General features: G+C 48.4%; 1 protein-coding gene across 3 annotated transcripts in view; it reads right to left on the bottom strand.

Moving 5' to 3' along the window:
- The window catches only part of TMEM120B (transmembrane protein 120B), a 41,773-nt gene that overhangs the window by 1,290 nt on the left and 17,430 nt on the right, over window positions 1–23,053 (bottom strand). The window contains exons 3-10 of one of the 3 annotated variants that reach the window (XM_030335982.1): window positions 21,328–21,444; window positions 17,712–17,771; window positions 16,903–17,034; window positions 11,500–11,589; window positions 3,334–3,399; window positions 2,776–2,837; window positions 1,504–1,596; window positions 321–385 (exon numbers count right to left, since the gene is read on the bottom strand). In XM_030335982.1, coding sequence (XP_030191842.1) covers window positions 321–385; window positions 1,504–1,596; window positions 2,776–2,837; window positions 3,334–3,399; window positions 11,500–11,589; window positions 16,903–17,034; window positions 17,712–17,771; window positions 21,328–21,444 — 685 coding nt within the window. The remainder of the gene's footprint in view (window positions 1–320; window positions 386–1,503; window positions 1,597–2,775; window positions 2,838–3,333; window positions 3,400–11,499; window positions 11,590–16,902; window positions 17,035–17,711; window positions 17,772–21,327; window positions 21,445–23,053) is intronic. The other 2 variants (XM_030335983.1, XM_030335984.1) reach the window with 2 other exon arrangements.

Here is a 23,053-nt window from a genome sequence, read left to right as displayed (position 1 = left end):
GCCCCAACAGACTCCCCTGGAGTCCCACATGGGGAACCCCAGGGAATGGGCCAGGCTCCCCCAAGGTTCTGGTATCACCTATCCCAAGACACTGAGAACCCCCCAAAATGAAACTGGGGCCACCCTACGCCAGAACAGCCTGAAGATGTGGGAATCAGCATGCTGGTGCCGAGGGCCACTTCTGTGTCTTGCCTTTGGCATGCCAGGACCCTGTAGGCCCAGCCCGGGGATGGCTGGTGAATGTGGGAGAGGCCTGAAGACCTCCCGTTCCCAGGGTCAGCCCAGAGCAGGGGACACCCACAAACTCCAGGGGGACTCACATGGCCACAGAACAGGAAAGGCAGGAGGAAGGTGAGGCCCCGCCACATCCAGGACTGGAACCCTTCTGTGGAGAGGAAGGAGGAAGCCAAGGGCCCATGTGAGGGGGTTCAGTTGCCCCCACAGCCCCACCGGGCGCCTGCGGCCTAGCCACACCAGTCACCCCGAGACTAGCCACACGGGGCAGGGAGGACAACCCTCTCCTCTCGTGGATGGGTGAGCACTCAGCTATGAAAATCACCCAGAGAACATGCAGAACACCTGACACCAGGCCTGACTGCTCTCAGGCCTCAAGTCACCAAGAACTCCTAGAGCTGGATGACACTTGCAGAAAGCTGACATGACAGGCACTGTGTTTTAATAAGTTCTTTAATTTGCACAGAATTTTGCATTTTATAATGGACTTTTGCATGCATCACTTCAACTGAGTCCTGACAAAGTAGGACCTACGTTGCAGAGTAATTCAACGAAAATGACCATCTCAAAAGATGGCAGAATTTTATGAGTTTCCTGTGAAAGTTGAAACAAGAGTTCTCAAGCTCTTCTGACTAGGCAATCGCCCCATGAGTTAAAAAAAAAAAAAGAAGCGCCTGGGTAGCCCAGTCGGTTAAGCATCCGACTTCGGCTCAGGTCATGATCTCATGGTTCATGAGTTCAAGCCCCGTGTCAGGTTCTGTGGTGACAGCTCAAAGCCTGGAGGCTGCTTCAGATTCTTGTCTCCCCTCTCTCTCTGCCTCTCTCCCACTCTCTCTCTCTCTCAAAAATAAACATTAAAAGAGAATTTTAAAAAATTTTTAAAAATTAAGCACACCTTCCCAATGTATATACGTATATGTGTCTATATATATTTATATGTAGGTACATTATACACAAATTATACATGCACAACACTAGGCTAGCATTATAATATAAAACACAGATTAAAAGAAATAGACACTTGGTAACACAGAAGCATGCATCAAGGCCTGGCACACAGCTGGCCTCAAGCTTGTCAGCTGAAACAGAATCCATGATGAATTATGAAAAGCAACTTAGGCAAGAGGCCAGCAGCTCTGGTTTTGTGTGTGGTAGGTCTTATTATGTTTTTATTGGTCTGTGCTCCCAGTGTAGGAAATTCGGGGTGAGGTCTGGGGGAGCAAGGAGGGGCCAGTACTCGTCTACCTACCCCCAGGCTGGGCTACTTACCCACCGTGAGGTCCAGATGATTCCTCTCTCCCAGAGCCCGCAGCCTGTAGAGGCAGCCCCTCTGGTAATAATATTGCAGGAACTGGACACAGCCTGCAGGGGGAGCACAGCACCAGGCTCAGAGCCTGCAGGACGGGGCACCAGCTCTGTGCAGACCCAGGGGTCTTCACCGCCCAGAGGGCAACCCCCTCCCATTCCCAACACACACACACACACACACACACACACACACACACACACACACACACACACATCAGCCTGAACCCACTTTATCCCTTATCCAGAATACAATGGGAGCAGGTTATCTGAAGACCCAGCTAAGCACCAATTAGACTAGAAACTTCTAGAGCTTTCCTAAGCATGCAGTGGGCACTCAATAGATACTTGTTGGAATGGTGGCATCATGCTGGGAGCTGTGTGTAATGCTAAGACAGCAAGAGACATTTTCATACAATGAGATACTTAGTAGTTACTAAAAATGAAGAGATAGCCTTCTCTGAATTGACACAGAAAAATACCCATCATGGGGCACCTGGGTGGCTCAGTCCGTTAAGTATCTGATTCCTGCTTTGGGCTCAGGTCATGATCTCACAGTTCGTGAGTTTGAGCCCCATATCTGAGCCCCGTATCTGTATCTGGCTGTCTGCTGTTAGCACAGAGTCTGCTTCGGATCCTCTGTCCCCCTCTCTGCCTCCCCCCTGCTCACGTGCTTTCTCTCTCTCAAAAATAAACAAACATTAAAAATAAATTTAAAAAAATCAAATTGTATTGTTTTAATTGGCAATATGCACACACTATAAAATTCAAAGGGAACAAACAGGTACTGGATGAAAAACAGAACTCTCTGTTGCTATTCCCAACTATCCAAGCTTCCAATTCCCAGAGGTGACCTCTGGGACCAGTTCACTGTACATAAATCCAGAGCTATTCTTAAATGAGAAAAAGAACATATACTCTATTTCCATTTTGAGTTGTGCCTTCAACACCACTCAGTTCACAAAAGTCACAACTAGTCCAGTTGTGACAAGTGGAAGAAAAGGCAGTGGTGGGGGATCTAGGGGTGAGGGTGGTCAGGCTGCCCCTACCCCAGGATGGGGCAGTGATCTGGGAGGAGATGCCTCTTTCCTGGATTTCTGGGATCCTCCCCTGCCTGGAGCTCCCTTCCACACCAGACACACCCCTCACAAGGGAGGAGGGATGACAGGGGCCTCCATCAGTGAAAGCCACAGGAAACCATGCCCCCTCCCCCCAATCTAGGCAAGAGACACTCACTCTGAAAAATGGAAAACGCTAAAAACTGATTACGAAACTTCTGATAAATTAATCCGTTAGGCCTGCAGAGAAGTGGGGAAAAGCAAAGGTGAGGCATGCTGTGAAATCAGACATTCATCCTTGTCCCTCTCTGTTCCAACTAAGAGAGAAAAGCTTTTAAGATTAAACGGAGGTCCCTGATTTCTGCCCTTCTTCAGCACCAGTGTCTCTCAGGCTGGACCAGATTACTTCCATCATTGCTTTAAGCCCGTTCTACAACCTGGGGACACATATCATCATTCTGAAGCCTAAGTTCTTATTGATTCCCACTCCCTCCATCTGTCTCCTTTGGAGCCTCATCCGTGTGCTCTATCTGTCGCTCCCTGTTACCTCTGCCTCAGCCAGCAGGCCATTGGGACCTCCCCAGAAACCTCCCAGTGGGCCTGGGGGATCCCTGCGGCCTGGCTATAAGCTCATGCTTTCCTTCTTGGCCCAAAAGTCAGCCCAGGCCAGGAGCCCCAAAGGTGCCCCCTTGCCTACCGCCAGCTCCCCCCATTCATGGACCCCCATGAGACTCACCAGGTCAGCATCACTCCAGAGAGGAATGTGGACACGTAGTGGTGAGACACCCACCAGCCTTTAATTCTTGGAGAGAGGAGAAGGAAAAGGAGCTCAGGTGGGGAAGGAAACACAGGTGGCTCTTGTTCTGACTTTGGCGGGGGGGTGCTACTCTGCGGCCCAGAAACAGCCATGAAATAGACCCAAGCCATGACTCTGTGCTTTTCTCCTACAGAAATGCACAATCACACATAAACCACTCACAGATTGGCCATGAGACCCACAGAAGGACTCGGGCCCCCAGTGGCTTCCACTACCCTAAGAACACATCCCTAATCACACCCCAGCTTCAAGCCCTGTCTCCCTGTCCTCTCCTTGAACCTGCCAAGCCCATTGCTACCTCAGGTCCTGTTAGAGGCTGAATTGTGTCTCTCAAATTCCTATGTCGCAGCCCTAACCCCCAGTACCTTAGAATGTGACTGGTTTTGGAGACAGGAACTTTATTTATTTTAAGTAATCTCCATACCCAACATGGGGCTCAAATTCACGACCCAGGTATCAAGAGTCACACGCTCCACTGACTGAGCCAGCCAAGGACCCCTGGAAGTAGGAACTTTAAAGAGTTAATTAAGGTTTAAAAAAAGGTGATGGGGGAGTGCCTGGGTGGCACAGTCAGTTAAACACCCGATTCTTGGGGCACCTGGGTGGCTCAGTTGGTTAAGCGTCCGACTTCAGCTCGGGTCATGATCTCACAGTCTGTGAGTTCGAGCCTCGCGTCGGGCTCTGTGCTGACAGCTCGGAGCCTGGAGCCTACTTCAGATTCTGTGTCTCCCTCTCTCTCTGCCTCTCCTCTGCTCATGCTCTGTCTCAAAAATAAAAATATTTAAAAAAATTAAAAATCAAACAACACCCGATTCTTGATCTCAGGTCAGGTCGTGATCTCAATTTGTGGGTTTGAGCCCCACATCAGGTTCTGTGCTGATGACACAAAGCCTGCTTGGGATTCTGTCCCTCCTTTTCTCTGCCCCTCTCCCACTTGTGCATTCGGTCTTTCTCTCAAAATAAATAAATAAACTTAAAATAAAATTTTAAAAAAGGGCACCTGGGTGGCTCATTTGGTTAAGTGTCAGACTCTTGACCTCAGAGCTCAGAGTTCAAGCCCCCAAAGGCCACATGAAGCCATGGTGACCATCTGTAAGCCAGGGACAGGCCTTAGGGGAAACCAATCCTGCTGGCACCTCACCTTGATTTTGGACTTCGAGCCTCCAGAACTACAAGAAAATAGATTTCTGTTGTTTAAACCACCCAGCCTGTGGTATTTTGTCTAACAGGGACTTTGGGGGCGCCTGGGTGGCTAGTCGGTTAAGCGTCTGACTTCAGCTCAGGTCACGATCTCATGGTTCGTGAGTTCGAGCCCCGCGTCGGGCTCTGTGCTGATGGCTCGGAGCCTGGAGCCTGTTTCGGATTCTGCGTCTCCCTCTCTCTGCCCCTTCCCTGTTCACACTCTGTCTCTGTCTCTCCCAAAAATAAATAAACATTAAAAAAATTAAAAAAAAAAAATAACAGGGACTTTGTACTTGCTGTTCTCTCTGCTCCAAGAACTTGGCCTGCCTGGCTCCTGATCCAAATTCAAGTTTTGGACCAACTGTCACCTCCCCCAAAAGGCCTCCGGCTACCTTATCTAAAACAGCCAGGCAGCCCCACTTTACATGACATCACCCTGTTTCATTTTCTTCACGGTGCTTACCACTATCTGAAATTACTCATTTTTTCCCCTTGTTTGTTCTCTGAACCCTCTTCCCCAAATGTAAACATGAGAAAAGCAGCAATTTTGTCTGTCTTCTTCATGGATGTATCTGTGACACCTGGCTCAGAGCAGGTGCTCAGTGTGTTGAATAAACACAGCGCACGCACGCACACACACTTACAGAGAGCTGGAGCCACCTATGTTATCCCACGCAGACACAGAGAAATGACAGACTGTCCACACAGCATCTCACATCGTCCCAGACAGTTTCTCCCTGGGAGCCCATGCCCTGGGCTCATCTGCTCCTCCATCTACAGCAGGGCCTTGACCAGCCCTGGACTTCCTGTGTCCAGTCCAGAAGCTGTGGGAACCCTGTTTTCAGAACCCAGTGCTCCCCCAACTGAGGGCTCTCACTCCACAGGACGGGAGGGAGCCTGTCAATCCCTCCTCAGCGTCACTGTTCCAGCCTAGGATGAAAGCTGGACCCTCAAACCTTTTAACCTTCGAAGTCCTTGAGTCTTGTCTCTGGCCTCTGATCTTCTCCAGCCTCTAAGAGCTCAGTTACCTGAACACAATGTGGCAATGATTTGCTTTGCCAAATGCAGCCTGGGAGCAGCTGGGCTCCTTCCTCCCAAGGACTGGCCAGTAGAAATTTGGTTCCCCAAACCCTCACCAATGCTGGATTCCAAGTTTTAAAATTTCTTATTAGGTGAAAATTACTGTGTCATTGAGGTTTTAACTTGCATTGTCTTAGTAAGTGGGTTTGAGTTGTCTTAAAACCTTCTAATCAGATGCAGACATCCTACAAGCAGGGACTGGATCTTACTCATCTTTCCTCTTTGCAATCCCACAATAGACCTGGACATAAATTAGGGGCTCAGGCATGGCCTGTGGATGACTCAAGGGTTATGGTTAGGAACAAGGTCTTAGGTGACTCTTTATGCCTAGCACTAATAGCACCTGGTAAACAGTAGGCACTCAATAGATGCTGAAACGAATGAAGTGATGTCCAGGAGGTATGGCCGATGAAGCAGCAGCTGGTCTAGACGCCACCAGCATGCAGGTGCAGGACGAGACATCCACCCACTTCTTTGTGCCCAGACTCCCCCTCCCAATGTCCCTGTATTGCCTGTCAGAGTCTACAAGGACCCCTGGCTCTAATTTTCTGATAGAAAAGGCAGTTAGCCCCATCCGCAGACTTTCAGCTTGCAGAGCACCCAAGAAGCCTCTCCGGAACCACTTCTCCCCAAGTTCTCTGCAGAGCCACACACACAAGCCCTTGAGGCTTGGCAAACCCAGTGCCCCTTTGTCTTCCTCCCCAACCCACCCCCCCCCACCCCGAGAATGCCCCCTCCCGGTGTGGGAGCAGCCAGAGACGCAGGATGTATGCAGCAAGCCTGGCTGGGCAGCAGCTCTCAGTCCACAGCTCACAGTGCCCAAAGCCCAGCTCTGACAGGTGCCCCCAATAAGTAAGCACCGCTCAGATGCACTAGGAAAGGCTAGAAACTGCTTCTTCCCTGGCATGGCGTTCACGAGCCCCCTCATCTATCTGCACTCTCCAGGGTGCTGGGCTGGTTTTGTGCCCTGTGTGTGTGTGTGCAACTGCTTTATTGTGATTCAATTCAGATTATCATACACGTCATCCACTTAGTGGATCCACAAGTCAGTGGTTTTCAGGACATTCACACAGCTGCACAACCGTGGCTACAATCAGTTTTAGGACATTTTTATCACCCCAAAAGAAACCTGCACCCGTTACTCACTCTTTGGGCCTGTTTTGCCACAGAAATAAAGTTTGTAGGGGTTAATGGGCTTTTTTAATGTACAGACAGTAGATACCCAAAGAAGAGTGGTATACACATAGCCACAATGTAGGAATAGCGTGGCCCAGTGTCTGGGGATGGTGCCCGAGGAGACCACAGTCCTCTCTTTAGGACCACCTCAGCCATATTTACATGTGTGCACAATCTACAGGCACCAGCAATTATTCAATCACAGGCTGTTTCTGGCTTTGAGCTTGGGTCATGTGGCAGTCAGGGGAAATAGCTAGCTTCCACTCTGAGGATCCCTCCCTCCTGGCCACCTCTAGTCTTTATCCTAGGAAAGGCCCCTACAACAGCCAGTTGGAACCAAGCACCCATGGGCCGGCTGGCCAAGAAAGCTAACACGATCCCTGATTCATTACTTATTCTGGCCCAGAACTAACTATAGAGGACATCTGCTGTTTTGCCTCTCTGTCAATCACCACCTCCCAACCCCCTGCACACCCCCATCCTCCCTGCATGCTGGCTTCACGCCAGGCCCTTCCTTTGGTGAACCACCTCATCCCCACACTCCATCTGGGTGGTTGAAAGGGAGCTGAGGGATATAACTGGGCACATGACTCACAGCCAGGCAATCGGGGGCTCTACATCCCTTCAGCCACAGTGATTGGCTCAGGGATGAGCATATGACCTCAGCCCAGCCAATCAGAAATCAGTCTCAAAATTACAACTGGATCTTCCGAGGAAAGGATCTTCCAAGGAAAGAGCTCTTTCCTATGAGACTGTTGATTTGTTGTGATGCTGGCCAGTGCAGCAGCAGAACAGAATGGGGAGAAGGACTGTTAACACTGAGCCAGTTTTAACGCCTTGAACTATTAATACACAGGCATACTTCAGAGAGATTGTGGGTACACTTTCAGGCCACTGCAACAAAGCAAATGTCACAATAAAGCAAGTCAAGTGAAGTTTTTGGTTTCCCAGTACCTATAGAAGTTATGTTTACACTGTATTGTAGTCTAGTTAAGTGTGCAATAGCAGGTCTAAAAAAACAATGCACAGGGGCTCCCGGGTGGCTCAGACAGTTGGTCAAGCACCCAACTCTTGATTTCGCTCAGGTCACAATCTCAGGGTTGTTGAGATCGAGCCCTGTGTCAGGCTATGTGCTGCCTGTGAAGCTGCTTAAGATTCTCTGTCTCCCTCTGCCCCTCTCCCCTGCTCACACTCTAAAATTAAAAAAATTTTAAATAAAACCCCAAAAACAATGTATATACCCTCATTTAAAAATATATTGTGGGGCTCCTGGGTGGCTCAGTCGGTTAAACGTCCGGCTTCAGCTCAGGTCATGATCTCACAGCTTGAGTTTGAGCCTCACATTGGGCTCTGTGCTCACAGCTTGGAGCCTGGAGCTTGCTTCCGATTCTGTGTCTCCCTCTCTCTCTGCCCCTCCCCCGTTCATGCTTTGTCTCTCTCTGTCTCAAAAATAAATAAATGTTAAAAAAAAAAAAATTAAAAAAATAAAAAATAAAAATAAAAAAAAAAATTAGGGGCGCCTGGGTGGCTCAGTTAAGCATCTGGCTTCGGCTCAGGTCATGATCTCACAGTTCGTGGGTTCAAGCCCCATGTCGGGCTCTGTGCTGATAGCCCAGAGCCTGGAGCCTGCTTTGGATTCTGTGTCTCCCTCTCTCTCTGCCCCTCCCCTGCTCTCACTCTGTCCCTGTGTCTCTCAAAAATAAATAAACATTAAAAAAATTTTTTTTAATAAAAAATTAATTTAAAAAATATATATTGCTAAAAAAATACTAACCATCATCTGAGCTTTCAGCAAATTTTAATTACTGATCACAGATCACTATAACAAATATAATAATAATGAAAAAAGTTTTAAATACTGAAAGAATTAGCAAAATGTGACAGAGACACCAAATGAGCGAATGCTGTTGGAAAAATGATGCCGATAGACCTGCTCGGCACAAGGTTGTCACAAATCTTCAATTTATAAAAAACACTTTGTTTGCGAAGTGCAATTAGACAAGGTATGCTTATATATGTTCCCCCCTCAGGTTTACTCCTATCTGGTGGTTTTCCCTCATTTGCAGGATTTGCAAAGGAACTTGATTTGCTTATTGCACTAACTGAGCTAATGAACCACAGCTCCAAAGTCATTCCAGAAGATAAAGCACCAAACCCACCCCACCCATTCCAGATCCCAGCCCCCACCACATCCAAACCCCTGCCCCAGGCCACAGCAGAAGACAGGCCCAGAAGAACAGTCCCATTACAACTTGAGATACCTGCTGAAGTGTTAGGCGAATGAGGCTTGGCTTTGGAACCCCACTTGTACTCCCCTGTGTCCCCCTCCCCGCTTTCCTGGTGTGACCCACACTTGCAGGGACCTCCACTCAATCCTGTTCCTTTCTCTCTGGTAACGCCTCTCCCCCGCCCCATCCACAGCTTGTCACACTAGATAAAAAGGTGACCAGAGTAACTCTTACTAAAGTGTTAGTGACTGTTAGAGATGTAGCATGCCTCTGAAGACTCTTAGAGTCCATCAGAAGGATAAAACTGTAAGACTGACAGCAAGCCCATGACAACAGAAAGAGAATTCATGACCAAGAAGACTTTGCCACTTGCCCCGGCCCCCTTTCCCCACTATCTACCACCCTGGCTCCCCTCCAATGACACCCAAAAGCAGAAAGATACTATTCACTACAATTAAGGAAGACTATGAGTGTTATTTATTTGGTGAGATTTTTCACTTCAGTGTTTCCCAAAGCTTGGGGCGTGTATATCAAGTTTTAGATGACACCTGAGTGTCGCACTAGATGCTACTGAACTGTGTGGGGAAAGGGCATCTCTTTAGTTCTCTTTGTTCTCCTGAGTAAGTCTGGGAGAGTCTCTTTAATGCCTCTCAGGTCCAAAAATCTCCCTTTTCACACTCATGTACAAACACGAAGAGAGAGATGGCAGGCCTCAGGCTCAGAGCCTTCCGGAAGCAAAAATAATTGACTTCAATAACTTATACAAGGAAAACAAAAGGATATTTTTACACTACTTCCTCCTTCCTGCGACTGATGCTGGTTTTCCATGTATGGTGATGAAATAAAATTTCCTTCTAAAATAAACTAATATTTATTGAAGTTTAAAAAAAAAGGAGAGGTTGATTTAAAATGTGAACATTATCAACCAGATGATACATGGAAAAGGCAAAAATGGAGAGGGTGGGTAAAAAACAAGTGTAGTTTGAGAAACACTGATCTTTTTTTCTAAAGGGCTACATGCTGCAGGGCTGTATACCTAAAACTCGCTGTTCCCCTGCTCCTTACCTCTGGGCTCTACATGCAGGCTAAGGCCCGGCAGGGCAGGGATCTGCCGTAAGAGACCACTGGGCAGAAAGTGAAAAGGTGGCAAATTATTTAGGAGTTTGCAGACACCCCCCCCCCCCTCAATCTGAAATACACAGTTCATGACAGTTCCTTAGTAGTGTCCAGAGGGGAAGAAGCAGGGAGGGGTTGGGCGGTTGTTACTTCCTGTTTCAGGGGAAAATAGGGGCAAGCATGGCACACAGAGATGAAAACGGCCATCCCAAAAAGGAATCAGACCTGTGGAAAATGGGTCCTGCAGGTGGCAAGTCGTGGTCTCAGCTCAGAGACAGGTGGGGGTAGGAAGGAGAATGAGAAAATAGCAGGGCTCCTGGCATAGGAGGCCCTCAGTGATGGGGAGCCCCAAGTGTCTTGATTCACTCAGCAACCCTGAGACACACTCCCCCAGGGGGCTGTGAAATAGCCCAGAGAGTGGACATCAGTTGCCCAGGGTCACAGAGCTGCTCAGGAATAGCACTGGGACTAGAACTCTGGAACCCTCACTCCCAGCCTGACTGTCTTCCTCCTCAGCACCAGCTGGGTAACAAAGCAGGTTTGAACCAAGGCCGTTACCACATGTTCTCCATCCTCCCTATCTCCCTGTGGGGGGGGGGGGGGGAACCAGTCACTCCTGTCACCAGAATCCATTCATCCTCATGGTGACAGTATCCCAATTTTCCTCTGGGGAACCACTCCCCTCCTGACACTCAGCTCCTAAGCTGTAGGGGCAGGCATGAGGCTCAAGCCTGGCCAATCACAGCCATGCATTCTCTGGCCACAGTGATTGGTGCAGAGACAGGCACATGATTCAGCAAGTGCCAATGGGACCCAGTGAGGCTCTTGGAAAAAAAGTGATGTGCCCTATTTTTCTGAGAATGCTAGAAACAAAGACTTGAGCCTGGAGCTCCCAGGTGCTTCTACATGGAGACTGAGAATGAAGACATCATACTAGAAGGCAGAGGTGAAGGGTGGAGAGAAAGTGGGTCCTGATAACATTGTCTAAGTACCTGGATTAAGCCTGACCTGAAGTCAGTCCCAACAGACCTGTTCCTTGATACGAGAAAATAAACTTCTTGTTGTGTTAAACCCATTTGAGTTAGTTTTTTGTAAGCAAGAGACTGACCATGGCGAGTGACGCTGCACCAGCAGACATGTTTTCCCTCCTCCCTGGATCTGAACAGTCACGGACAACCCCCCGCCCCCTCTGAGGAGGAAGGGTATACAGGCTGGGGCTGACAGCCCTCCCCTGCATCCATTCCAGATCTCCCTTTGGCTCCCCCTACGCCCCCCCCCCCCACAAAGCCAGGTCCCCTGTTACCTCGAGCCATTGCTGATAAGAATGCTCTCCCGGATTGTCAGGGTGCAGTAATACCACACCAGCAGGAAGTTAAAAACTTCGTCAGTCACCCTGGTGGAAAGAAAACAACCCCGGAGAGGAGAGCAGGCATGAGAACCGGGCACAGATCTCCCACCCGTGCTGCAACAGAACAAGCACACCAGGATGAGCGCTGCCTACCAGGAAACTCGTGCCGATCCTGGGCAAGGCAGAGGAAGCCTGGCCTCCACCTGGAGTGCCTGTCTCCCTCACCTTTCTACCGAAATCCAACCCACCTTTAGGGCTCTAGCTGGTTTCCTCTCCCTCCCTGAGCACTCAGCCTAGGGCACCCTCTCTCCCTTCTAAATTCTCACTGTCTGATGTGAAATTTTTGGTGGAATGGCAACAGGACTCTAAGTAGAAAACCTAATAGTTTATTAAAAAAATTTTTTTTACATTTATTTATTTATTTTTGAGAGACAGAGCACAAGCGGGGGATGGGCAGAGAGAGGAGGAGACACAGAATCTGAAGCAGGCTCCAGGCTCTGAGCCGTCAGCACAGAGCCCGACGCGGGGCTCGAACTCACAAACCGTGAGATCATGACCTGAGTCGAAGTCGGACGCTCAACCGACTGAGCCACCCAGGCGCCCCTCTAATATTTTATTTTTAGACTGTCTACAGCCTCAAAATGTAAATTCCCTCTGTCCCCTTAAACCATCTTTAAACTTCGTTGCACTTACAAAACAGTTCTTACGGCCTGAATCTCGTCTGTAAGATGAACTTAAGAACTCCCCACCTCCTCTGTGGTACCAGAGCTGGGCGGAGCAAGTCTTCAAGGTGGACAGAACAGAGCGGCTGGAGCCGCTGCTGTGCCCTGGTCAGGGTGGAGAGCTTGCAGACATGCTGTGTGTGACCCTGTCAGAGACCTGCCCGGCCTCAGCTCTGCTGTCTGTAAAATGCAAAGGCCGACCCCCTACCCGAACATTCCTGGATGAAGGGTCCTGGGACAGAGCCGGCAACAGACAGCCCCTTGGAGGGCTCCCCTGCCCCTGATGCTAATGAAGGCTTTACCTTCCACCCCAAAGGGAAGCGCCTCGGTAGCTGCCAGTGCCCTCCACATCCATTCAGCGTGGGAACAGAAGTGACTGTACGGGGCGCCATCCATCTGCACATGGGAGGGAGAACACTTCCAATCTCCTCCATTCCTGTCTCTGACAACTATGGGGACAACTATGATAACCCCAGGAGGGAAATGGAAGAGTGTGACTCCAACAATAAGTAGAAGTTGGAAGGTGTCTTTCAAGCTATGTGACCCTGTTTTGTGGTCACAGATGACAGACTTTCCACCCCAAGCCCTCCTGAACCATCGTCTGCAGAGGCAGTCTCAGGAGGGCCAGGAGCACACTCTGGAAACTCAGGGCCTGAGTTCAAATCTCAGCTCTGCCTCTTTCCCGCTGTGGGACCAGGGGCACATTGGTAATCCCCCCCACCGTGCCATCACTGCCCCTCCTGGAGCGGGGAGAGTACCAGCAGCTCCCGTGTAGGCTGCTATGAGCATCGGCTGAGTTTCACACATGCAGGGTGTAGAACAGTGCCTGAGGCATAGGAAGGGCTACATACGTTCCCGGTTATAATTTTGGAAGTATCACAGAGTACCCAAAGGCTGAGAAATGAGTCTCAGATGCTTAACTCCGAGGAAATCAAAGGCTTACTCGAACAGGGTGTTGGGGTGGGGTCGGCCTCCCCAGTGCAGAGTCACTTAGATACTGACTTCTGAGCTCGCCTCCAAACAAGAGGCAGGCCCAGGAGTGAGTCCGGGCTACCAGGATATTTTCCATTGGTCCTTTCCTATATCTTGTCAGTAAAGAGAAGAATGGAGTAAAGTTTTATGGCCCCACCACGTTAGGGACATGCTTGAGGTGCTGGCCTCGGCCTGCTCTGACAAAATGTATGAGCTTCCTGTTGCTGCTGTAACAAATGACCACAAACCTAGTGGCTTAAAGCAACATACATTTATTTCCTTATAGTTCTGGAGGTCAGAAGTCTGCAATGGGTCAGCAGGGCTGGGCTCCTTCTGGAGGCTGTAGGGGAGGATCCATTTCCTTACTTTTTCCAGCTTCTTGAGGCACCTGCATTCCTTGTTTTGTGGCACTGCATCACTGACCTCCGCTTCTGACTCGGACCCTCCTATCTCCCTCTTCTAAGGACTCTTGTACTTACATTGGGGCCACTGAATAATCCAGGATAATCTCTTCTCAAGATCCTTAGCTTAACCTATATGCAAAGACGTTTTGCCATGTAAGGTAATATATTTGCAGATTCTGAGGATTAGAACGTGCACGCCTTCAGGCTGCCACACCAGGCCAGCACTAATTACTGGGAACTTGCAATGGGGCAGGCACTTGACATGGATGACCTGTCTGTGTCTTCGAACAGCCCTACGGGACTGCTTCTTGTGCAGGTGCATTTACTGCGTCTGTGCCCGTCTATAGAACTCCCAACAGCCAGAACCTGCAACTCCTGGCATGCCTGGGCTCAGAGCTCACTCTGCCGATGCGAGAGGCAGATCAGGAGGGAAGGGGACTTATTACCCTCTGGAAGCAGTCCTCAACTCCCCTGACCAAGAGCAGCAGGAAGAACAATACCCTTGCTCCTTCGCCCCTCAAGTGGGATAACTGAGGCATGTTCCATGCTGTCCCCAGTTCTCCAGCAGCACTGGAGTCCAGATGCCCACAGGTAGCCCCTCCTGTCTCACTTCCCATTCCCCTACCAATGTTTCCTGGGATCACCTCCCAAATAAACTGCTGGCACTCAAATGCTTGAGTGCTTGGGTTACTTCTGGGGGACCACAAACTAAAATGGTACAACTTCCCATTTTATAGATGAGGAAACTGAGATTGAGAGAGAGGAAATGAACTGCCCAGGAGTGAAATCCAAACCCAAGCCCAACCAACCCAAGCTTAATCCCAACCACCTCTTTCCTACCAGCTTCAAAACCCAATCCTGATAGAGGACAATTCTAACTAGACACAGCCTCTTGGCCTGAAGGCGGAAGAAGGAGACATCACACTCTCCAGCAGCCTCACCAAAGCCTCCCAAAGGCCCGGCAACATGGGCAGATATCCTCTGGTCATGGGGAAGACGAGGAAGCACACACAGAGAGATCAAGGGCTCTACTCAAGGTCACACGATCTGTGAGTGGCAGAGCTGGACCTAGAACCCATGGTTCTGAGGGACGTTAGCCATGCCCAGCTCCAGACTTAGAGGTACCACGGAAGGGCCTTTGGGTGGGGCACCCAGCAAGGAAACCACCTCAAGGGGGCAAGAGTAAGGAAAGAAAATCCTGCTCTTTGGGCACTGGATATTAAGCTGTGATCTCCTCCAGCACAAAAGATGGCAGCAATCACAACTGCTCACACTTAGGCAGCACTTATGTGCCAGGCACTAAACACTGCAGATATAACCTATCCAGTCCTCTCAACCATTCTACCATGTAGCTCTCACTATCTTCATTTTCTGTGTGGCGAGAGGTTAGGTCATTTGCCCAAGGTTAAACAGCAGGGCAAGCTTCCCTGAGGGCAAAAGAAGAGAGATAAGCTGCCTGCCCAGCCCCCCTCCCTGGTCCTATTTGTAACCCAAAGAAGGTATACTAGGTTGAATAGAGTTCCCTCAAAATTCACATCCACCCAGGACCTCAGAATATGACCTTATTTGGAAATAGGGGTCTTTGCAAATGTAATTAATTAAGATAAGGTCGGTCATACTGGGTTAGGGTGGACCCTGACTGCAGAGACGGGCGTCCTCATAAGAAGGCCATAAGAGAAACACAGGGACATACAGGGAAGGAGGCTACAGGACAAGGTTGAGGCACATGAAGCTGAGAATGGAAGGGAACAGCTTTCTTTAAGTCAGGAACGCCAAGGAAGCAGGCACCACCAGAAACTGGAAGAGTCAAGGCAGGATTCTCCCCTAGAGCCTTCAGAGTGAGCATGGTTCTGCCCACACCTTGATTTCAGACTTCTGGCCTCTAGAACTGTGAGAAAATAGATTTCTGTTGTTCTAAGCTATCCTGTTCGAGGCACTGTTACTACAGCCCCAGGAAATGCACACAGAAAGGGATGGGGAGAAGACTGAATTTTAGAACTTGACAACATACGACTGGTGTGCCCTTTTGAGGGCCCTAGATGTCCCAGTGCAAGGGAATCTGGTTGCACATCAAGTACTTGTATCCTTTCCAGAATGGCATGTGAGCAGGCAGTACTGATGTGTGCAGCCTCTACCCTCCGGGGAACCTGGCCAGCCCCGAGGCGGCAGGCAGGCACGGGCCCAGGACCTCAAAGGGCCTTTGTTTGGACATTCAAGTGGCCAGACCAGCAACCGGACTCCCAGCCAAGCGCTTGCCAGGAAATAAACCCCTGACACGGGGCCAAATGCCCAAGTTGTGCTTGGCTACCTCCCCTCGGGGCAGAAAAGCCAGGGCAGGGGAGGGGGGAATGAAACCCCATGAGGCAGTGCAGCCTGAGCCGCCAGGCCGCAGCCTCTCAGAGCAGCATGGCTTCCACCTGCTCCAAAAGCAGCAGCTGACACTCTCACCGGCATCGCTGGTGCCAGGCACTGGGCAGAGCCCTCCACACGCAGCTCGCACAGCCTGGTGTCCCTCCCCCCCCCCCCCATTTTACAGATGGGGAGACTGAGGCTCCCAGAGGGAACGTGCTCACGGTAACGGCCAGTTAGTCCCAAAGCCAGGATTCAAACCCAGGCAGTCTGTGATATTTTCCTTTTTCTTTCCTTTCTTCCCTTCTTTCCTGTTTTCTCCTTCTGTTCATAATTGATATATAATTCACATACCATAAAATTCACCCTTCCGAAGTATACAGTTCATTAGGTTTTAGTATATTCAGAGGGTTGCACATTCATGACTTCCATCTAATTCTGGAACCTTCTCATCACTCCAAGAGAAACCCTATACCCATCAACAGTACCCTCCCCCATTTCCCCTCCGCCCTGCTCCTGACCACTGATCTGCTTTCTGCCTCTCTAGATGTGCCTGTTCTAGACATTTCATATAAATGGAATCATACAATATGTCGCCTTTTCTAACTTCACTGAGCATAACGTTTTCAAGGGTCATCCATGTCGAAGCACGTGTCAGTACTTCATTCCTATTTATGGCCAAATAACATTCTACAATGTCAGTGTGCCACTGGGCTCTTTCCTATCTACTAGGTATAAGGCCTCTTCCAGTAGCTGTTCAGTAGATATTTGTTGAATGGATGTAGGGTGGACATGGCTGCCATTTCCCATGAGAAACAGCTCTTCTCTACCTACAATCTACCAAACGTTGCAGATGCAGGAGAGACGCCCCACCAACTCCATGCCTACACACACCACCACCTTCCCGTTACCTGTAGTGAAGGACAAATCGACACGCCACAGCACCTAGGAGCAGGATGATGGTCAGGTAGAGCTTGAACTTCTCGTACTCATCCTTGTAAGCAAATCTGCATTGATAGACACCCCCACAAAAGGTCACACAACTATTACTATAGTTATAGTAATATAACTGTATCCCATCTGGGGGCAGAATCCTCAGCCCCATCAGATCCTTCACCTACCACTACCCACAGCCCACAAGGACCTTCTGATCCCACCAAAGGAAAGCTCTGGTCTTGAATTAATAGTGATGATCAATTACAGAAAGGGGGCCAATGCGCAAAGCTCCCATGTTGCTAGACTCTCAGGTAGGTCTCTGGGCCTGTGATAGGGATGGGCAGGGGGTGGACACAGGTTCCTTCCCAACCAGCTTCCGCAAGAGAAACACCACGGCTGCACTGCCCCTGGGACTGACTGATTTCAGGTGACAGTACTGCCTGCTTCCCAGGAGAACTGTGTGTGATAAGGAGTGGAATGGGGCAGGGGCCATTTCTCATGGGGAAGTGGCACTTCTGTTCACCCAGTGTATTGACTGCGTGAAAAGAGGGAAAGAACCTTCCCAGGATGGTCCCCCAACGAGGAAGAGAGTGTCAGAAAGACCAAGAGCCAGAGCCCCAACTATTAATATTTCTTAATTTACGCAAAAATATTAATATTAATATCCCCCAACTATTAATATTTCTTTATTTACGCAAAAATTCTAGCTTCGTTCATTTCTCCTGAGTTGAAAGAACAAAATGCCTGGCTTCCCTAATGCCAGCTGGGAATCTGAGATACTTACTTAGCCTGGTTGCTGAGAAGGGTCACATTCACATTGCCAAGGACCAGGTTTAAGTAGAGCCTGGAAGGAAAATACCTGTGAGGGCCACTGTGTTCCTTAACAGCCCTGGGAGGGGGCCCCAACCAAAACCATTCAAACTCAATAAGCACACATGGAGCACTGGTGGTAGAAAACAGGGTGCTAAGCTCATTGGTAAAATTTTCACGTGGAATGGGAATGATGATCACCTAAAGAATGTGAAAACTGTGACACACAACAGTCATGACAAACTCATTGTCCCCCCATTTTAGCTGGCTGACAGACCACATTTCCCAGGCTCCCTTGCAGCCAATGTGAGCATATGACTAAGTTCCAGCCAATATGGTGAAGGCATGTATACAATCTCTAGGTCAATTTAAAAAGGGCTCTTTTTAAAACTGAGGTATAACCTTCAGTATATTTATGCCTGGTTTCTTTCCCTCCATATTATGTCTGTGAGATTCATCCATGTTGTCTATACATAGTATTCCAGTGACTGGAGATACCACAACTTATTTATTCATTCTGCTACTGACGAACACTCAGGTTGTTTTCAGTTTTTGGCTAATAGAAATACAGCTGCTCTGAACATTCTTTTTTTTTTTTTTTTAATTGAGATGTAATTCACATACCATAACATCACCCTTTTTTTGTTAAGGTTTTATGTATTTAAGTGATCTCTACCCCCTCCACGTGGGGCTCAAACTCACAACCCTGAGATCATAAGTCACAAGGTCTTCTGACTTAGCCAGGCAGGCACCCCCATTACATCACCCTTTTACAGTTTTTTTTTTTTTTAAAGTAATCTTTACACTTCACGTGGGGCTCGAACTCACAACCCCAGGATCAAGAGTCATATGCTCCTCTGACTGAGCCAGTCAGGCACCCCAATAACATCCTCCTTTTAAAGTACACAATTTAATGATTTACAGTATATTCCCAACATTGTACGACCATCACTATTACCTAATTCTAGAACATGTTCATCATCCCCAAAGAAAGCCCGGACCCATCAGCAGTCACTCCCTTTCCTCCCTCCCCTGCCAGCATGTGGCAACCACTAACCTACTTTACATCTATGGATTTGCCTGTTCTGGACATTTCATATAAAAAGACTCGTGTGGGGGCGCCTGGGTGGCTCAGTTGGTTAAGCGTTCAACTTCAGCTCAGGTCATGATCTCACCGTTCATGAATCCGAGCCCCACGTCGGGCTCTGTGCTCACAGCTCAGAGCCTGGAGCCTGCTTCAGATTCTCTCTCTCTCTCTCTCTCTCTCTCTCTCTCTGCCCCTCCCCTGATCGTGCTCTGTATCTCTGTCTCTCTCAAAAATAAATAAACACTAAAAAAAAAAAAAAGATTTCTAAAAAGACTTGTGTAATATGTAGCCTTTGTGTCTGGCATCTTTGTTGTCAACACTCTTATACGTGTCTTTTGGAGGACAGAAGTGCTCACTTCCATTGGCTATGCAGACAGGAGCGGAATTTCTGGGTTACTGAATATCTATGTTTTTGGCTCCACTGGGAAATGGCAAATATTGTTTGTTTTGTTTTGTTTTTTGTATAAAGTTATCTGCTTGCCCTCTACTCCCTGACTCTTCCCCACTTCCTGAGGATGTGATGGTGCGAGCCAGCTCTGCTCATGCAGATGAGGACAACTCTCTGAAGGGTGGTGAAGCAGTGAGTTGGTGCTGGAAAGACCCTGAGTCCCTAGATGACCCCACGAGCCCACCACTCTTGGCCCACTCACCTCTGGACTGTTATGTTTGAGACAGAAACCTCCAGCTTGTTTGAGCTCTTGTATCATTGGGCTTTTGTTACAAAATAGCCTGCACTCTAATGCACCAATAAAAGTGTAAATAAAAGGTTATGTATGAAATCTCATAAGGGTTAATTCCGCAGAGGGAGAGGGGGTTTTAGAAAGGCTTCACTGAGGTGATTAACATCTGAACTGGGCTTTGAAGGATGAGTAGAAGGCTGAGAGGAGAAAAGAGGAGTCTTCTTTCTAGCTATGAGTAAGTGCTAGGGGGCATTTCCAGTCTGGTGTAACTGAAGCAGAGATGTGAAAAGAACATCTGTTGTTTTTTGCCTAGCAATATAGTCCCTACTTCCTGAAAGAGAGTCTCTTTTCCTCCCAGACCCTAAGGTAAGGCACATGAGCCAGGCTTAGCCGATCAAAGCAGTGCATCCCCGATTGGGTCAATAATGGTCATGGGACACACTGGTCACAGGCCAATAAGACTCGGTCCTGGGATTTTTCCCAGAACTACTAAGAAACAAAGATGCTTTCTTTACTAGGATTGCTAAGCAGGCAGAATGCAAACCCAGAGCAACCCCGGCCAGCTAAACACACTGGCAGAGAGAGTAAAATGAAAGCTCACTGAGAGAGAGAGAGAGAGAGAGAGAGAGCCTAACAGTATCATTTGAGCAGCAGGATCTGGCCAGACCCACAGCAACATCTGGACCTTTTAGTTACATGAGCCAATAAACCCTCTATTTTTTCTTAAGCACTTTGAGTTGGGTTTTCGGACATTTGTAATCCAAAGATTGCCAACTGGTGTAAAATGCACGGAGGACTGAGGAGACTGGAGCTTGGAAAGACGATCTGAGCCACATTGTAAAAGAGGGTCATGCTGTTTAATTCTATGGAAAATTATCACCATCCAACTTAGGGAGATTTTCACCAAATTTGGCACCAAAAAAAGAAAAAAAAAAAAGCCAAGAAGAATGACTTCAAATGTGAAAGGGCTAGTAGTCTCCTCACAGGGGCTCTGACTTTGTGTTAGGCCAAATCAGGAAAAAGGGCAGAGGGAAGTGATGGGAGCACACTTGGGAGCCCGCATCAGGTTTTGATACAACGCTGTTCGATCTCGCTCGCTCTGGAACAGGTGGGAGTGATGTCACTTGAGGGAGGAGATGGGACTTCTCCGAAGGAGGAAGACAGAAAGAACACAAGCTCTGGAGTCAGGGTATTCACATCCAAACCTGGGCTGCGCCACCTGAGCAAAACACCCACTATGTCTCTGAACCTTGTAGAATTCAGATATCTGGGTCCGACTCACCAAGCTGTAGACAATTCAAGAGCCCCCAGCACAATGCCAGGCATACAGCAGGCACTCAATAAATGTTTGTTCTCAAAGGAAAAAAGAGAGAGAGAGAGAGAGAGAGAGAGAGAGAGAGAGAGAAACCAAGAAACAGACTCTTAACTACAGAGAAAAAAAACTAATGGTTACCAGAGGGGGGGTGGGGAATAGGTAAGGGGATTAAGGGCGCACTTGTGGTGATGAGCACTGGGTGATGTATGGAATTAAATCACTATACCGTATACCTGAAACGAATACAAGGCTGTCTGTTAACTATACTGAAATTTAAAATAAAAATAAATAAATAAATGTTTGTTTTTTGGGAGAAAACTTTCCTCTGGACCTTGGGTGGCCCCAGGCATGCGGCCAGTGCTAGAAACGAGATCTTACATCTAGTTCCTTGCCAAAGCCCTCCCAGGAAGTTCACTCTGACATCCCTGCCCGTTCCATGGAGGAACACATAAGGAAGCTTCCTTTTCTTTGTTGCCCTGCAGGGGTGGGATATGTTTCCAGTTCCTACCCATTCTTCTTGGGCAGGTAGGCCTCCATGTCGAAGAAGACATTCTGCCGCTCCTTGATGTTGGCACTCATCTGCTGGATGAGCTCTGCCTCCTCCCGACTCGCATGGTGCTTGTACCTGTTTGGTCAGAAGTGTGGGCATAGGAGAAGCAGCCGTGTTACTCAGACTGGAGGAAGAATCCGGGAGCTCTGGGCACTACCCTCCCATCTTTCTACCTCAATGCTTCTTGTAACCTCAATTCTCCCTCTGCACCCTGTGGGTTTGACACTGGGTCCCTGCTAGTCTTGTGACCTTGGGAAAGTTCTTTAACCTCCCTGCCTTATTTTCCATACCTGAAAATCAGGAGTAGCATCAGGCCTACCTCATGGACAATACTGTTGTGAGGATTAAGTGAGCACAAGCAAAGCAACACATTTAGAATGGCCCTTGATACTCAAGCATGAGCTCGATGCACCTCTACAGGCAATACCATACTTCTTACTATTCTAGAAGAATAGCCTGGTTATGAGAAGGGTAGACAGGAAAGTGCTTTAAATGTAAAAGCAGCTAAATGATCATTGTTATTCTTTGGTGATATTTAACTCATAAAACTAGAAAAACAAGTCAGTGGACACACTCTCAGAATAGTAGGCACCCTCATGGCTCAACCTTCTAACCCAATGGTTCTCATGGGTCCCATGGGTTCTCTAACCCAATGGAAACACTTGGCAATGTCTAGGAATATTTTGTTTGTCAAACAGGGAGAGAGGCCAGGGATGCTGCTAAACATCCCTTAATGCACAGGACAGACCCTGCAGCAGAACTGTCAACAGTGCCAAGGTTGAAAAATCCTAGCCTGATGAAGACTATTGAATCTTACCATCAGTAAGATGTGTTTTTCCAAGAGTGGTGATATCATTACATGGAACCATCCATACTCTACTCCATGACTAATGGGCCTCCATTTCCAAAATGGTCAGCCAAGGCTAGAGATATAACCAGCAACCTTTGCAAAAACTGTCCACAAGGGAAGGGAAAAATGGACCAGGAGTTACACACTATGATATGGAGTCCCAGCTAAGTATACTGGGATAAGCCACTCAGAGCCTCAGTCTCCCTGCCTGCCTGGGGATCACAGCATTCACTGGGCTCCTTCACCTATGAGGGATGAGAGCAATTTCCAAACCATGAGGACGTGAGGATCAATCGGAAAGTGGACATATGATCCTGGCCTCAAGAACTGAACTAAATCATGAGCTTAAGTATGTCCCCCCAGGGATACCAGATTTCCCACCACCTACACCAGAGACCTATAACAACTTTCCTCTAGGGAACTCTCTCTCATCCTCTTTCCCCTTCCATATAGTTCAAGTAAGGCTGTCCCATTCCCCAGGTCCATAAACTAAGCCTATGACCTAGTCTTGCCTAACCAGAGTCTCAGTGATTAGTTCACAAATGGGCACATGACCAATTCCAGCTAATGAGGATCACATCCAGAACTCTTGCTGGAAAAGCAAGTTATTCTGCTGGGGTAACCAAACCAATAGGAAGTATGGCTGGAAGACACAAGTCTGGCACTGCTGGTGGCCATCTCGGTGACCATAACGGGACAGTCGGCCTGAGAGTGAAGCCAATCTAGAGGAAGGCAGAATTCAGAGGGGGAAAAAATCCTAAAAACATCTTTTGACCCATGGATCCAGTGATGTCTGAAATTACTCCTGGAATTTTTCCACTAAAATTTCCATTC

Source organism: Lynx canadensis, chromosome D3 (assembly GCF_007474595.2).
Source record: "Lynx canadensis isolate LIC74 chromosome D3, mLynCan4.pri.v2, whole genome shotgun sequence".
NCBI classification, from domain to species: Eukaryota; Metazoa; Chordata; class Mammalia; order Carnivora; family Felidae; genus Lynx; species Lynx canadensis.
This window is presented reverse-complemented; position numbering and strand designations above follow the sequence as displayed.